This window comes from Nanorana parkeri, unplaced genomic scaffold (genome assembly GCF_000935625.1).
Source record: "Nanorana parkeri isolate BGI_ZX_2015 unplaced genomic scaffold, ASM93562v1 scaffold112, whole genome shotgun sequence".
NCBI lineage: Eukaryota > Metazoa > Chordata > Amphibia > Anura > Dicroglossidae > Nanorana > Nanorana parkeri.
In genome coordinates this window covers 1,886,854-1,902,673 of record NW_017306380.1, presented here as the reverse complement: position 1 = coordinate 1,902,673, position 15,820 = coordinate 1,886,854, and the positions used below count along the sequence as shown (strand labels likewise).

Sequence of the window (15,820 nt, the reverse complement as noted above, 5' to 3'; positions counted from 1 at the left end):
TTTTATGCATTTTTAAAAATTTTTTACATTTCATCCACGTTTTGAAAACCTATTTGCTATACAAATTTATAACTCTTGGGACAGTCATGTTCATTATATACTGTATATGCAGGCTATGGTTTGGGGTATGAAGTTTTGCAATATCTTAATCCTAACAATGCAGATTGTGGGGCATTTTTATACAGCAAACCAAACATTCATATGTAATATGTATTATAATTTAAAACACATGCACCAGAAAAAGTAGCCTGCAGGGAACATTCATTGAATATCCCATTCACAGCTTTATAAATATTCCCTATAGGTCTACCTGACCACTAAAAACAAAGCTCTACCTGTGTGGCTGATACCCTATATCAATAGCTGTAAGGGAGAAAAATGGAGTGGTGGCAACAAGACGCTGATGGCTTCCTCATGTGGCTAATCTAGCTATCTTGATACTTTAAATAAAAATAGGGAAGCAAATGTACTGTAAATGTAAAAGCATGGGCACTGGCACCCCAATAGCTGATAAAGTACGTCTCTTAGATACGTGCTGCATAGCAAATACACTTAATACAATGTTTCGAGGTTGCAAAGGATCCTCTTCATCAGGCAGAAACAAGTGACTTGTTTCTGCCTGATGAAGGGGATCCTTTGCGACCCCCGAAACGTTGCAATAAGTGCATTTGCTATGTAGTACGTACGTTAATAAATAGACTTACCTAATCAGCTAGTGGAGTGCCAGTGTCCATGCTTCTGTTCATATGACGAGGCGGTTGCTATCCACGACAACCGCAGCAACCATCTTATCACATTGGAATAGCAGCATCTGAGTGCGGTGGGTATATGGACTATATCGGGGGAAAAAAACACTGGACGCATGTAGCCAATGCGGGGGAAAAGCCTGGTACGTGTGAATTTTTCAACATTGTGACAGTCAGGTTGTCATCCACCACACTAGATTCTCATGTTTAAGATAGCAGTGAATGTTACAGTGTCAGTAATTGATGCATTTCTAAATCTGTCTACCATTCACAATTATAAGAGTCACTCTGTCTTCTGCTGGGACATATTATATAATCTTACAATTCAGAATCTAACGCAATAAATTGATCTAAAGCACAAAAATACGACCATAACATCCTCTTCAAAGTCCTAAACTAAAGAAAAACCAAACATGAGACATGTGTATCCAATCAGCTAAGCTAAAGATAAATGATCAAAGAATACCCATGGTAATATAAATAGAGGTCAGATGGATTTTAAACACATTTGTTTCTTGGAAAGCACTTTTGTCAGGTCCCATGATTAGAAAGGTTTTTCTTCATGAAACGGATAAATGTACCACATTGCAACATTCTTAGTGGTTGAGCATTCCAAGGACAGATGTTTAAACTCTCCTTTATTACGGTTCAGTCTGATAATAGAATTCATTACTTGCTTAAAGTGTATCTAAAGCCATTTTGTTTTTGATAGCATAGAGACAGGTTAGAACCTCTGTCAGAATTTCAATGTCATGTGCTAAATTATATTTAGCTTTCCCTGGAGTACCTCTTAAAGATAACTACAAAATCTTGTGAATCCATCTTATAAGCCCCTGCCATCTTTAAAGAGGAACTCCGGGGGAAATGTTTTTAAAACCCTTGCAGTTGAGGGGTAGCCCCACTGCAAGGGTTATTACAAATTTTACCTGTAGTTCTTAAAGATTAAACTGCTACAGTAAGATGTATTATACATATCAACAAGTCCAGTGTCCTTTCAGCTGCAGCATTTGGGTGTGTGCCAGCCAATCAAGATGCTCATCACAGATCCAGCACCTTGACATGGAGCACATGCTCCCCTGCCATGGCAGTGTTTGGGTACTAGCAGAAGAGACACCATGGAGGTGTATAGAATTATTATAAAGGTTTTAAAAGCAGTAGTTGTGTCCTATAGATTGTAGGTCTACATTAACATATAAAGCTCCAAGACTACTGGAGCAGGCCACAGACACTAGCAGTGGTAGATCACAATAATGGCCACCTGAGATAAACATGTATGGGGGTCAGTCTCTAAATTTCTGCAGTTAATGATGACATTTCACATAGACACAACATTACAACGTTTCTTTGACTCCTATAACGCAACAAGCAATATTTCTATATTCTCAACTCTGTTCATCTGGAAATATTAGGTCCATGTACAAGCATAAATGGATAATGAATACTTATTTAAAAGCTGATTATTTTGCTGTCCCGATTAAGATGAAGTTACACAGAGAGGTTCATGCAGGTGCAGTGACCCTTCAGAGGGCTGTGGGGCAAGGTTACACCCATGGCTCTCTCTCCCTTTATATTAATTTTACTTTGGGAGAAAATGCGAGAAACCATTTAAAACAATTCTAATGCTAAAAGCATAAAGGGAAAAGTATTCCATTGAAGCACTCAACAGGGTGTAGGCAGGCAGTGTGTTCATCCTGTCCCATCATGTTTAACAGTCAGCCCGGCTTCGTTCGCACACGGCGAGGCAACAGCTGATCTTATCTCGGTTCATTCAGTGCTGGGCTCACAATCAAGGTGTGGCATGGGAAAAGCTGTGTTTTGCCAACACAGAATGTGAAAAGACAAAGTCAAAGGATGACCTGGTTCACAGAGAATATTTCCTTTGTTATAACTTGTTTGATGGGAGAAATAGCTGCTTTAATAACAGGCTGAAGCAACTGGGGATGACCTAATTCCTCACAGTGGATTTAAGAGCACCTGCTGCTTCCAGTGCACGGCCTACACCCATGAGGAAGCCTTGTGTGTGCTGTGTACTCATGTAGGTGTACAGGAGAGGGCAGGTAAGGGAACAAAGTTTAAATATCCTATCACATTTTCATTGTAACAAATGGCCAGCGTTAGGTGGGTTACAGTTAGAAATGAGCCTCGGCTTGGTGCGTACCCAGTCCATCTGAGCTCAAGCCAGCTCAAAATTGTGACCACCATTTCCACCCTCCCGGCCCAATCAGTGGCAGCAGGGCCATTTTCCTTCCCTTTGTGACTTATAGTTGCAGGGAATGTGCCTCGCTGCAACTGATTGGGCCAGGAGAAGAGGGGGGGGGGGCAAAATTTTGAGCAGACTTCCTTGCAAAGCAGAAAATTATGGGAAGTGAGGAAAAAACACCTTAAGTCAAAAAATTAGCAATAACAGCCCTACAGAAGCTTTAAATAGTTACTGTTCTATCCAAAACAAATTGAATTTGGGCTAAAGCTGGGCTTTAATGTAGACAGCTTTACAAGCTCTGATCCACAAAGTTGAGGAAGACTTCTATTTGTGATAATCAGGAGCAAACTATCAAGATTTTGCTAATCAATGACTTCGCTAAGACTCAAACTGTCTTAAGTTCCAGATGAGGTTTGTATAGCAAACACTATGGCTGCCTAATGGGAAACATGTTGGTAGCATAACCTCTGATATTCAGACTGTGCAGAGATTAACAAGGAAACACGTACAAAACACATCTTGTAATATAACTGGGCCATCATCATGTTGGTAAATGAATTAGGATCATTCTATTTTTCCCTTTATGTTCATTATCATTCTCGCAGTAATAAGTGCAGTATAAACACAATACAGGTTTAACAACATTGGAGTCGGTACACGTTCCTGCTCAGAGTTAAGTAGTTTATGAATTGCTCTACCTGTCTCTCCCCAAAGTGTGTCATTCTCATTGATGTCTAATGGGAAATCTTTCTCGTGATTCAAAAGACATCTCACCACCTGGAAAAGAGGAAAGAAGAGTCAAACAAAAGAATGTCTATGGACAATCTGTATCCTAATTTAACTTACCAAATGATATGTCACTTGTCATTTCAGGAGAATTCCCTTTACTTTCTATCCAAGTGAACACACAGCGAGAGGGAATCTCTCTAAAGCTGGTCATACACTGTTGGAATTTTGTCTAATTCATAGGAATTGGCCAAAATGTTACCTATGTGTCCCTGACGGCTGGACAAAAGTCACTTGCTCAAAAGATTTTTGTTGAAGGAGCCGGACCAAAAGTTGTCCCCTAAATAGTGCAGTCACTTTTTTCCGATATCCTGACAGAGGCACACTTGTTGCTATCAATACAATAGTCCCACAGGAGAGATCCCCCTATCCACATTGTTTAGGGTGGATGGGGGAATCTAACAGTAGTTGTATGACCAGCTTAATTGGGCCACAAACATCAGTAAAGACATTTCGGGGGGTTTAGAGGCCTATTCACCCCTGTCTGCTTTGATATGCAACATGAACATGCATAGAGTTAAGGTCACATTATTGTAAATAGAGGGAAAAAATAACAATTGGAAATATAGATGGGGACAAAAATCTGCTTGTATGTACATCTTGTAATTATAGATGTACATGGGGACAGCCATTTTTCCCTATTACATATGCAAACTTTGGTTCCTGCCTGTGCAGTGCTCATCTCACTGCAAGTCTACCAGCCAGAGACCATATGATCCTGAATGTTTAGGGTACCTTTCCTAAGGTTGGTATATGTCCTACTGATTGATGTGAAGAGTGAAATTTAACAAGAGATCAAATTTTATGGTTGTATGAGTAGGTGAAGAAAGCCTCAGAGATCTAACAGGCAATGTTAAATCACCATTCCCCCTACTCCATCTGCTCAATTCACAGCTGTATAGTTACAAGTAATGTTATGGGAATTATGCATAGCTACATGTAATCACAATTATGTTCACTTTCAAAGCATGAAAACATGACGGCCAAGGAAAGGTCGACACTCTGGACAGGAACAGCTGCAACTAGTCACAATTAATGTGGGAAAAATGCCATTTCATAAAATGTTTTAGGTAGTTAAAATGTTCCTGAGATTACATTGTTTCACACAAGCGTGGAATCACATTACAAACTCAGTGTATCAAAGAAACTTAAAGAGAAGTAACACAAATGACTGCAGGTACGAAGTGCAACTCCCCCAGGCATAAGTGCGCATCTGTACCTGAGTTCCGAACCCCGCCTACTTCCTATGGCTATTACAATCCAATCTTTTGATTCATAATTAATTTTTATTTAGTTTACATTACAGAGCATGCTGAAGCTGTGAGACTTCTTTGCTGGGTAAATACTGGATGTGTGATTAGAAGTGCCTCTTAACAAATAGTCATCACGCTTAAAGGATTGTCTTGGTTGTTTATTTGAATGGATATAGCCAACATGTTTTGGGGGAATTAGACTGCATCTTCTTCAGGGCTTGAGCGACAATAATAAGTAGTGAATGTAGGAAAAGCTGTACTTTGTAGCCTGAATTAGGGCTGAATGAGCGGTGAGTGTCAGTGTACCCTGCTTGCAGTGAGGGCTAGATCTGTCCCAGAAGAAGGGGAGTCTAATTCCCCCTAAATGTGTTGGCTGCATTTGACATATCCATTCAAATAAACAACTTAGCTGAACCTTAAAGCAGGATGACCTTTTTTAAGAGTCGCTCTTAACCACAAATCCAGGATATGACCTTCTGTTGAGTGATCTCCCCATTGTGACCAGATAAGCAGCACCCTTGGACTATAACCAGCTCCATACACACACTGTCAATACAGGTTACTTCCCCCAAGGAGTATATCAACATTTATTCAGATTCACATCAAAACCAATCCCTACTCCAACTGGTCCAACACTACCACAGATCTATAAGTTCTTAGCAGGGTAAGGCAGTGTTCACTCATTGCTGAAATATCAGTACTTAGTGAAGTAACCCTTGACATAATAAAGTAATTTCCTTTGAGTAGACTTTCACAATCCGCAACACCCAAAATTATTTTTCTCTAGGATCCTAGATCTACTTTACTACTACTCTTGGGCAGGACAGGTGTCACTTGGCTTTATAGAAAGCATTACTACCATTGCTGGACATACTCCTAAAAACAGACCAGATAGAGAACTAGCAACTGAACCCTGTGACGGTCTGTGCAAAGACAAATTATGCACAGCCAAGACTGCTAGAAGAGAATTTCATTGGCCATTCATCTACGCAAAGAGGAAATGAGAAAAATTATAAAATTAAAAGGAAAAAACAACCTGTCCTGCAATCTACATATTCTACAGAAATTGAAATTCTTCTCCACGGTTGTCTTTGATATATTTGATATGTTTGGAGCTCCGATTATACCATCTTCTTTCAATGTGTTCTTTCATTAAAGTCACCCATCTCTGTCTCTCTCTTCCTTTCTCTAAATAGATCTGAAAGTGTTTTTTTAATCTGACCTAAAGCTTGCACAATCCACCAAGATCTTCAAAACATGAGGCAGGCGTGTCTCTATGAAGCCTATAATACAGTGTAGATGAGAGAATTGTAACAGTCATATTGTTATAATTAAAGGCCCTATAATTTCAGCAAGACCGCAGGACACAGTGTACATGGATTATAGAGATGTCAGGCTGTAGAACACAAACTTATAAAGATCTGAATAGAGAAAAAGCTACTCCGTATAAAGATGAAGAGCAAAATGCTGTAACTCCTGGGAACCAATCAGCAACCATCTTTCACAGCTGCTTTACCAATGAGAGATGACTTTGCTACAGGTTAAGTGAGCCATAAATGTACAGATTATCTCCCTGAGAACAAAGGGTGGGAAAACATTTGCCTGTTGACTGTAATGCTGGGAGCCACTGTAGAATTTGTCTATTGGACTGAAAAAATGCATGCACGGTTAAAGGGTAACTAAACCCAAGAATGAAAACATAATTTTAACTTGGTGGCTGCATAGGTTTTTTGTTTTTTTTAGGCCAAGAACATTTTTTTCAAATATAGAAAATATCCGCTGATCTTGCCCGAAATTCTGTGCCATTGTCACTTCCTGTAAGCAAACTGGAGGCACAAACAATGCTATCTTTCTTTTGTAAACTTCTAATCCCCCCATCCCCCATGAAGTGGAGAGTAACAAAGGCAGACATGTGGTCAACTCTGGGTGGCAACCATGGCCTTCCCCACAGATACAGTGGAGTGAATAAGTGTTACTGGAAGGATCACCAGATGAAAAAGGCAAAAACTAATGCAGTCATCCCATTAAGGACTGGTTAGCTGCAATGCATTACATTTTTGGTTTTGCTGGGTTTAGATACGCTTCAACAGCTTCCTTTTCATTTCTAAGAACATAATAGAACTGCTTGTTAAATGTTCAAGACACCTACCATTCTGATACATGGGAGCAGTCATTATCACCCACTTGGGTAGCCTTAACCAGCTGATTCTTTCCTGGGAGACTTTCCATTTACACAACCCATACCAAAAAAAAATAGCTCCTTTACACCTCTCTAGTAAACACTGGCACCTGGGACCATCTGTTTTATAGAGAAGGGTGACTAGGTTCCTTTTTTAGGAACTTGTCTCACTCCGAGCAATATTCCTTGTTCAGCAACTGCCTATGTAATTTGGGCAATTTGGGTAATTTTTGTACATTGCTCCTCTTTGCATTGCTCTAAAGTTAACCTGTCAGCCATTAAAAAAAAAAAAAGTTTACCTAAAAATTCTGTCTAGCAAACGTACTGCAAGTTGCCTCCTTCAACCTTTATTTGCCAGAAAGCCCTGTGTGGCTCTTTGGTTTCAGATTGTTTGTAGGGGTATGACTTATATAATTTCTGGCCTTAGGCTTGCCCAACTGTCGTCGCTGCCCAGTGAGAGAATTTAATTGGCTATTTAGGACAAGGTGCAAGCAGCTAAGCAGGGCTTAGCTGATCCCTATAGGAACCTATAGCCATACACATATCTAGTATAGAACGCTAGTAGCTGTGAAAAAATCAGTCTGTGACTGGACACTAAACTTTTATATACATTTACTATCAATATATGACAGAATGGACACGGTAGTTCACCTAATTAATACAATTCTGCATATGTTCTGTACTTGTGGGGGATGATCTCCCATTCTAATGCCTTCAATGTGGCTGCAGACTGCACACCTGGGAGTCTGGGGAACACATATCTGGCTAGTAAGACTTTTTTTTTTTAACCACCGTGTCCTAATGATTTTGCTAAGCTTGTTTAGCTGTTAAAGCCGAGATTAAGTTGGAACTTTGGGAGCATTGTATTCCATTTTACTGCATCACACAGCATATCAAATGATACGACAGCCAGTTCTGAGAATCCAACTGCCAGCTTCATAAAAGTCACGTCTCATATTTCCAGCTCCATTGTGAAACACGACCTATTGGTTAATGGCTGTCCAGAGCAGTGTGAAAGAAAAAGCCGTTTAATGATTGTAGTGTATTAACTGCATTTAGCCTCCTGCGTGTGCTCTGGGCAACAAAAGTGAGGGGAATATGAGTACCAATCCATTAAAGTGACCCTGCCACCACAGGGCCACTTTTACCCAAATGGTCACCCGTAAAAGAAGCATAGATATAGTTACCTTTCTGGTGGCCTGTGTATTGAAAAGGTAACGCTTCTCTGCTGCTGCCAATTTTGCATACTTGCTCTCACTGCTGACCAATATGGTACTTCCCTCCGAATCATACATCTTGTAGTGATGTACAAGCCGGCAGTAAGAACCCCAGCTGTTGACAGAGGAGCACGTATTCTACACACTTGAAAATTTAGAATACTTGCAGTAGCTGGGGAGCAAGAAAGGTGGCAGATTTTTAATACACTGGCCGCCAAAAAGGTAAGTATATCCACACTTTTTTTTGTTGGAGGTGACCATTGGGGTCAGAAGTGACGGTAGGGCTCATTTATAAAAAATTAGGACAGAGAAACGTCTTTGTTGCTCTGGGATGAACAAAATGCACAATGGCTAATTTAAGAAACCTTAACTGAGATAAATATGGACGCTGCAGCTGTTGACCTCTCTATGCATATGATAATTGCCTGGCTGTCTCTGACTTTAATATCTTGAGCAATTGACAAAGAACAAGAATGCAACCAGCGAAGTCAGATCTGAATGTGTGTTTTGGTACATTGGCTCAAAGTATTGAAGTTAGTGGATCAGCATGACAGTCAGGTAACTGGCATTATACACAAAGAGGGCCAGCAATGGCAGCCACCAAATTTCTATTTGTACAGGTTTCCATTAAAATGGTAGCCGACTCCTCCTTTGTTCTTTTGAATCAATACAAAATGGAACCCAATTAGTTAGAGTGGCAAAAGCATCTGACCGGCTGTTGTGAGAAGTTATTCTACTTTACTATCCTTGAATGCATTGAAGACTTGCCTAAGATTATATTTACACTGCATTCTCTCCACTACGTTTTTCTGGTGAAATCCACATCAAGAATTGAGAATGGACTAAGCAGGCGGTGATTTGTTTCATACCTCTGTGTGTCCCATACTGGCTGCTGCGGTCAGAGACTGTTGAAGAGCATGGCTTCGCCTTACATAGTTTGGTTGTTGGATGGAAGATGTCCAGTCACAATTCAGTAAAAACTTGAGGATACTGCAGTGTCCTCTCAGAGCACTGTGTACCAAGGCACTCTGTCCTTTCTTGTCTACGTGATCTACCTGCAAAAGACAAATCAAATAACATCATTTAATAAAATTATGTCAAAACAGTTGCTAACCTTCATTATGTTTATCATTTTTAGGTTGAGGCTCTACAAATAGCATACACCACTCGCATAAGGTCCCATTCACAATATTACATTGCAGTAAACCACGGTTTACAGCAACAAGCAGCAATGCGGTGCAGCCAACTCTGTGCATGTGCCATTTTGGTGCAGTTTGGCACATTGGCCATTCATTTTGAATGGGCTGCCTTAAAGCAATGCATGTTGACTGCATATCATGAGTTAAAGCACCTCAATGGTGTGAATAGGCCCTAAGAAATAAGAAGGCAAATGCACAAATTGTGTGCATTGGCTAAAAATAGTCTTAATTGTGAAGTGGGAATTTTGATTCACCTGAATTTTTAGATTGTAAGCTCTCACGGCCAGGGCCCTCCTAACCATCTTGTCTTAAATTGTATTGCAACTATAATGTCCTCCTTATATTGTAAAATGCTGTCCAAACAGTTGGAGCTATATAAATCTTTTATACTAATATTAATAATCTGTGTATGTAGAATTATCCAATATATGACACTGCATGGATCAAGGCAATCATGCATACATGGCGAGGCGGCTACAATCTGTGTATGTAGAATTATCTAATATATGACACTGCATGGATCAAGGCAATCATGCATACATACATGGCGAGGCGACTATTAATAATCTGTGTATGTAGAATTATCTAATATATGACACTGCATGAATCAAGGCAATCATGCACACATGGCGAGGCGGCTATTAATAATCTGTGTATTTAGAATTATCTAATATATGACACTGCATGAATCAAGGCAATCATGCATACATGGCGAGGCGGCTATTAATAATCTGTGTATGTAGAATTATCTAATATATGACACTGCATGAATCAAGGCAATCATGCATACATACATGGCGAGGCGGCTAGCACATATTTATGCTAAACAACAATTGGAGATTCACAGAAAACACCAATACATTTGCTCATCTTTATTCTACACCTACGGTGGAATAAATGTGATGACAATAATTAGCATTTATTTTCTGCTGAAAAACACACCAGATACTTTGCTGTTTAATATATAACCTAGGAATTTCCAATGTATAGATAATAATGCCTGCAAAAGCAAGATTTCTCCCAGTCTACATTTTGGTCAGTTCTTGACAGGTACACTTTACATGCCATCACTTGACCTTCCATTAATCTCTATAAAAATGCCAATGAGAATTCTTTGTTTCTCTTCCTTAACACACTTTTGTCAGTGCCTGTACAATGAACCAATCATGCTGACCACAGCAATCAATCAGAATCTTCAATTCACAGTTCAATACACATTCAATCCATGTGAAATCTGGTAGGTTCTTTCTAGCAACAAAAATGATTCTGCTATCAGTTATTCTGGCGAATCAGGGCAAGAGAACACAACTCAAGGACCATGCAGAGTCCCGCTGATATTCCCATCTGCCGGAATAACTGAAGCCGAGCAACATCAGCACAGGAAGTGTATCCTCTGTGAGCTTCATTAGATGAGGAAGCCACAACATCTGCTGGATATTAGGGAGGAAGGAGGCACATTCTGACAAATTCCTATTAATGATCCGGTAACACAGTAACCCACATCAACTTACGGGCCACATACAGAGCAAATTCCACACACATGGGAGAACACTTTACACATTTTAATTGTAGCAGATCTGCCATTATAAAACATACGAGTGAGAGAGCGCAGTTCAATCAGAGGGTGGAGACTGCCAATGTGCATATAATTACTGCAGGCAAAATGCAATTAGAGCAATAGTAACTCCTGCATTGCACAATTACCACACTTGGCTGAAGTTCTCGGGTGTGTCATAGTATGTATTATATATAGAATAATAGCGTTACTAAATATGATTGACTGATTGGAACAAACCAGATTATCCCTAAATTAACTGGCAGATTGTATTTGTTCTCCTTAAAGGAGAACTCAGGGTAAAGAAAGGGGACAAAAAATCCCGCACTACAAGAGTTAAGTGCTCATTTTGTCTAGGGGGCTCAAATTAAGCTGTATTGTCCATCTGACCCTCTGTCCCCGGTGCAGTTAGCGCTCACCTCTCCCTCCCAAGCCACCTGCATAAGACATGATGATCATGTCAGGTCTGACATGATAGATCAGTTCCTGCAGAGGGCTTATGCAAGTGGAGTGGGAGGGAGAGGTAAGCACTTTCTGCACTGGGACAGAGGATCAGTTGAGTAATACAGCTTTATTTTAGGCCCCGAGAGCAAATGAGCACTTAACCCTTGCAGTGCAAGGTTAGCCCCCCTGCAAGGGTATTGTATTTTTTAAAGGCAATGTGTAAGTACCTGAATTTGAGCTAGTATCAGCATCAATTCCACGTATAGCAGTGCTCATACTGAGAGAGCACAGTGTCAGGAAGATAAGCACATCACTGTGCTGCTTCTTCTTTCATTGTCCAGTCATAGGATGGAGAAGTAAAATGACATGTAAGTGTTTTCCCTGCCCTACCAGACAGTGTTGTGTTGCAGGAGCTGTGTAAATCTGAGAAATAGATGGGCAGTAATACAAACCATTTGGCATGAAAATAACTTTAATTTATGTATTTCATTTGTATGTTCAGCTAATTGGTTGTTTGAACGGAGTTCACCTTTAATATGGTCTGTCTGGACACTCATCACAGGAAACCTGCCAGCTACCTCCTCCTCAGTAAGTCTGGGGGAGGAAGAAGGCAGCTTCTCCCAGCCCAGTCTCCCACTGTTAGGCACCTGTACAGACGCTTATCAGAGGGAGTCAGCCTGATGTGCAGATCTGCACCTGGTCAGACCATGCGTAGGTGTGTGACCAATACATTGTAGCATATATATTCGTTTACAAGACACGGAAACGGTGACATCCCTGAGACAAATCGCAATTTGTGATAGTCCAGGTTCTGGCACACCTCGCAAATCATTTTCAACATAGGAGCACTACGTTGATAACTTTGTACATGTCACATCACATGCATACCAAGAATAAGAAATGTCAGAACAACAACAGTTTATTGGGTCCATTATATTTACCTTTGCTCCTTTTTTGCACAGAAGGGTTACAATATTTAGGTGTCCAGAAGCAGCTGCGTAGCACAACGGGGTCATTCCACTTTCAGACATCCCATCCACGATGGCACCAGATTCCAGCAGCAGGCTGACCATCTCCTCATGACCGAGGTGTGCCTGGACACACTGGATCGGAGCGTTATTTAAAACCTCGGTCCTGTAGTTGATGTTTGCCCCTGATAATATCAGAAGTCGGCTCACCTGCAAAAAGAATCAAGAAGTATATTAGGTTTTTCACTGGATCCAGGAATGCTACAGGCAGCTGCAGCAAATTAATTTTGCTTGGCTAGAGCCAAAACCACAGAAGACATTTGTGTATGCACTTACACCAGGCTCTGTGATATTCCCTGAAACACAATAAGCTAGATTTAACCTGCTTTCTTGACGCAGGGCATGGGAATACATTGTGGTCTATTAAGGAGGACTGACAGATGAAAAATGCATAATAGGTGTAAGATAATATAAGTGCATAAAAAGTTGCTTGAGACCGTAAAGGAACATAAAACTCCCATGACACAATATAGTGGAAAGCTGGCACTCTGAAACATGTTTTTTGAATGGAAAAACTATTCCAGAACTCCATTATCAAAGACTTGCTGACAATGGCAGACCAGTGGTGGGTTATTGACCTGTCACACTGAAGCCAGCTGATTCCTATCGATCATACAAGGTCTGTTATGTAATATGGATGGACCTATTTCTATCCATCCATCCAATTTCTGCACAGTGGAAGCAATCATTTTGTAGGCTAAACTAACATTCATGGTCTGAAGCCACGCAAGTCTCATCATTCAGACTGTAGGCACAAAGGGTCTAATGATATGAATCGCCTTCTTATGTTCTCCACCATTTGAAACTGCCTTTTATGTTTAATTTGTGTACAATTTCAGAAATCTGCGAAATCTACTGTCTCAGTAGCACTATAGGGAGATGTCACCTCCCTCACCTCTTCCTAGGCACAAATGTCATCTATCTGGGTGCAGGCGGAACTAGCAAAAGGGTTGAAAATGTAACAAAACAGAGGGCGAGACCCTGACTCTAGCTGGGTTTACTGGTAACTTCTATATGGCATCGTTTTTTCTAGTGTCCCTCCCCACAGGTTGGGATATCTTTGAGTTTTTGAACTTCAGCAGGTGACCTTATAATCCAACCTTACAGTGTCAATGCACAAATTATAAAGCCCTTTACTTGCACTCAGTACATGGTTTTTGAGGTTAAAGTAAGCTAAGGGAACATGTGCTAAGAATAACAACCAATAAGCCTTTACCCATCGCCTTCTAGTCTATCGAATTAGTTGTAACAAAGATCTGCGCTCTTGGAAGACTGCTAAAATTATTTAAAATGAATGGCCCTGAAGCTGCTATGAGAAAAAGAAAACGGTAATTGGGAAGTGTTAACAATAAACTAAATACCAATATTAAATAAAATTAATATTACAGCTCAATCCCATAAAGTGAATCATAAAAGTGAAGCATATAACAATTAGGTGAAGACCATACCATTCATAGTGAAACAATGATTCAATAGTGTTTAAAAAAAACACCGAAGAGTCTTCAAGGGAGACCTATTCAGTGTTATTCAACATTTAAGGCATGAGATACAATGTGACAAAATATTAGCTACTTATGTAAATGTGGCAAATTATCTGTGAATGACAAGAAATGTAGCAATCCAGGTGATGATTCACTTTATGGGATTGAGCTGTAATATTAATATTATTCAATATTGGTAATCAGTCAATCGAATTGACACCAGAAAGCAGGAGCCAATCATCTGCTATGGGCAATACAGGCAGTGTTTCTTTCAATCAATGTAGGCCATGAGGCCCACACTTCGTATTAACTTATTAAAAGAGTAGTAGACTTATTTAATACAGCAAAGTTCTGTAACCAATAACACATCAATCATCTTCCGACTGCTATAATGAGATGAAAGGGGAAACCTGGTTGGATCACAGCACTTTGTACATTACCACCGCTCTATGCTCTGCTTTACTAAATATGCATGCAGACATTCATGGGGATTCAATAAAAACTTGCAAACCTGAGATAGATGACTGAATTGCAAGTACAGGGATTTAGTAATGATTTAAAAAATTGAATTGATCAATAATGACTTCTGAGAAGGGTGCATGGTCATTACCCCTTAGCTGACAGCTTAAAGTGGAAGTAAAGCCAAAACACATTAACAATGAAATATATATGAGTGAAGTGCTTTACCTGCCATTAAATTAAAAATTTTATTCAGCTAGTTTTACAATCAAGACACCCATACGGCACACCAGGATCTGACCTCACTATTTCTCTAGAACAGTTTAAGCAATACAGCTTGGTCAAGGACTTCCCCAGCCTGTGATTGGATGGTGGAGTGCCAACACTTTGATGAGGTAAAATCTGTGCTTTCTCCTCCTGTCAATCAGCTCACTGCGCATTGTGCAATAAAGTAAAGCTTGATTGACCTACAGAGCTGCCCCTTCCTCTCCCAGTCTACATCATGTTGTACTGTGAACTGTAAACAAAAGATAGACTGCTGTAATATTAAAGGATGTTTTAAATGATTTTAGAACATATTGTGTCTGCCCCCTACCCGAGTATGGATGGATAACTGTTTCAGCAAACAAATGACTGTCTGTGGGGCATCAGGCATTACAAAATGAGGCGAAATATAATTTGCAGAATCAACTACAATATAAAGCTTACATATCAGTCTTAGAGGTTTATGTACCAAAGGGCATAAAAACACATCAAATGACAACTGTTACTGTGCACAGAAGAATACCGGTTCTCTTTACACACAATGGTTTAATGGTGCATTTAATATACTGTACAGGTCTGGCAGATTACAATTCCAGTCCATGGAAGTAGCCAGACTGCAAGGTGTTGAGAAGACTAATGCGTTTTCCACTAAGCATAACCTCTGCACAGTCTGGCAAACGCTGCTCTTGGAAGAATGTGAAGTATGATTTTTAAAGAAAATACTTAAAAATGAATTTATTTTCCAGCCCAAAACTGGCGCCTCCTACCACCATAGGAAACAAGAGAAAAGCTACACACTCTTTTACAGTGTAACACCCCTGCCTAAAAGTTATTGGTCTTGATTCATCAAGCTACATTCTTACCCTCTCTCCTCCCAAACCATGGAGTTCTACATTAGGGCATGCTCATTAGCACTTAAAGTGGCCTGGTGCTTGATGGATGCAGAGCAAAGCAACATGCTCACTTTAATGCCCCCCCCCCCCCCCCCCCCCCACGCACCCCCCACCAA

General features: G+C 40.2%; 1 protein-coding gene across 1 annotated transcript in view; it reads right to left on the bottom strand.

The window, feature by feature from the left end:
* Window positions 1–15,820, bottom strand: part of TANC1 (tetratricopeptide repeat, ankyrin repeat and coiled-coil containing 1) — a 93,132-nt gene that overhangs the window by 23,821 nt on the left and 53,491 nt on the right. Inside the window, exons 13-15 of the mRNA XM_018553164.1 lie at window positions 12,521–12,757; window positions 9,251–9,436; window positions 3,645–3,723 (exon numbers count right to left, since the gene is read on the bottom strand). Of these exons, the coding sequence (XP_018408666.1) occupies window positions 3,645–3,723; window positions 9,251–9,436; window positions 12,521–12,757 (502 nt within the window). The remainder of the gene's footprint in view (window positions 1–3,644; window positions 3,724–9,250; window positions 9,437–12,520; window positions 12,758–15,820) is intronic.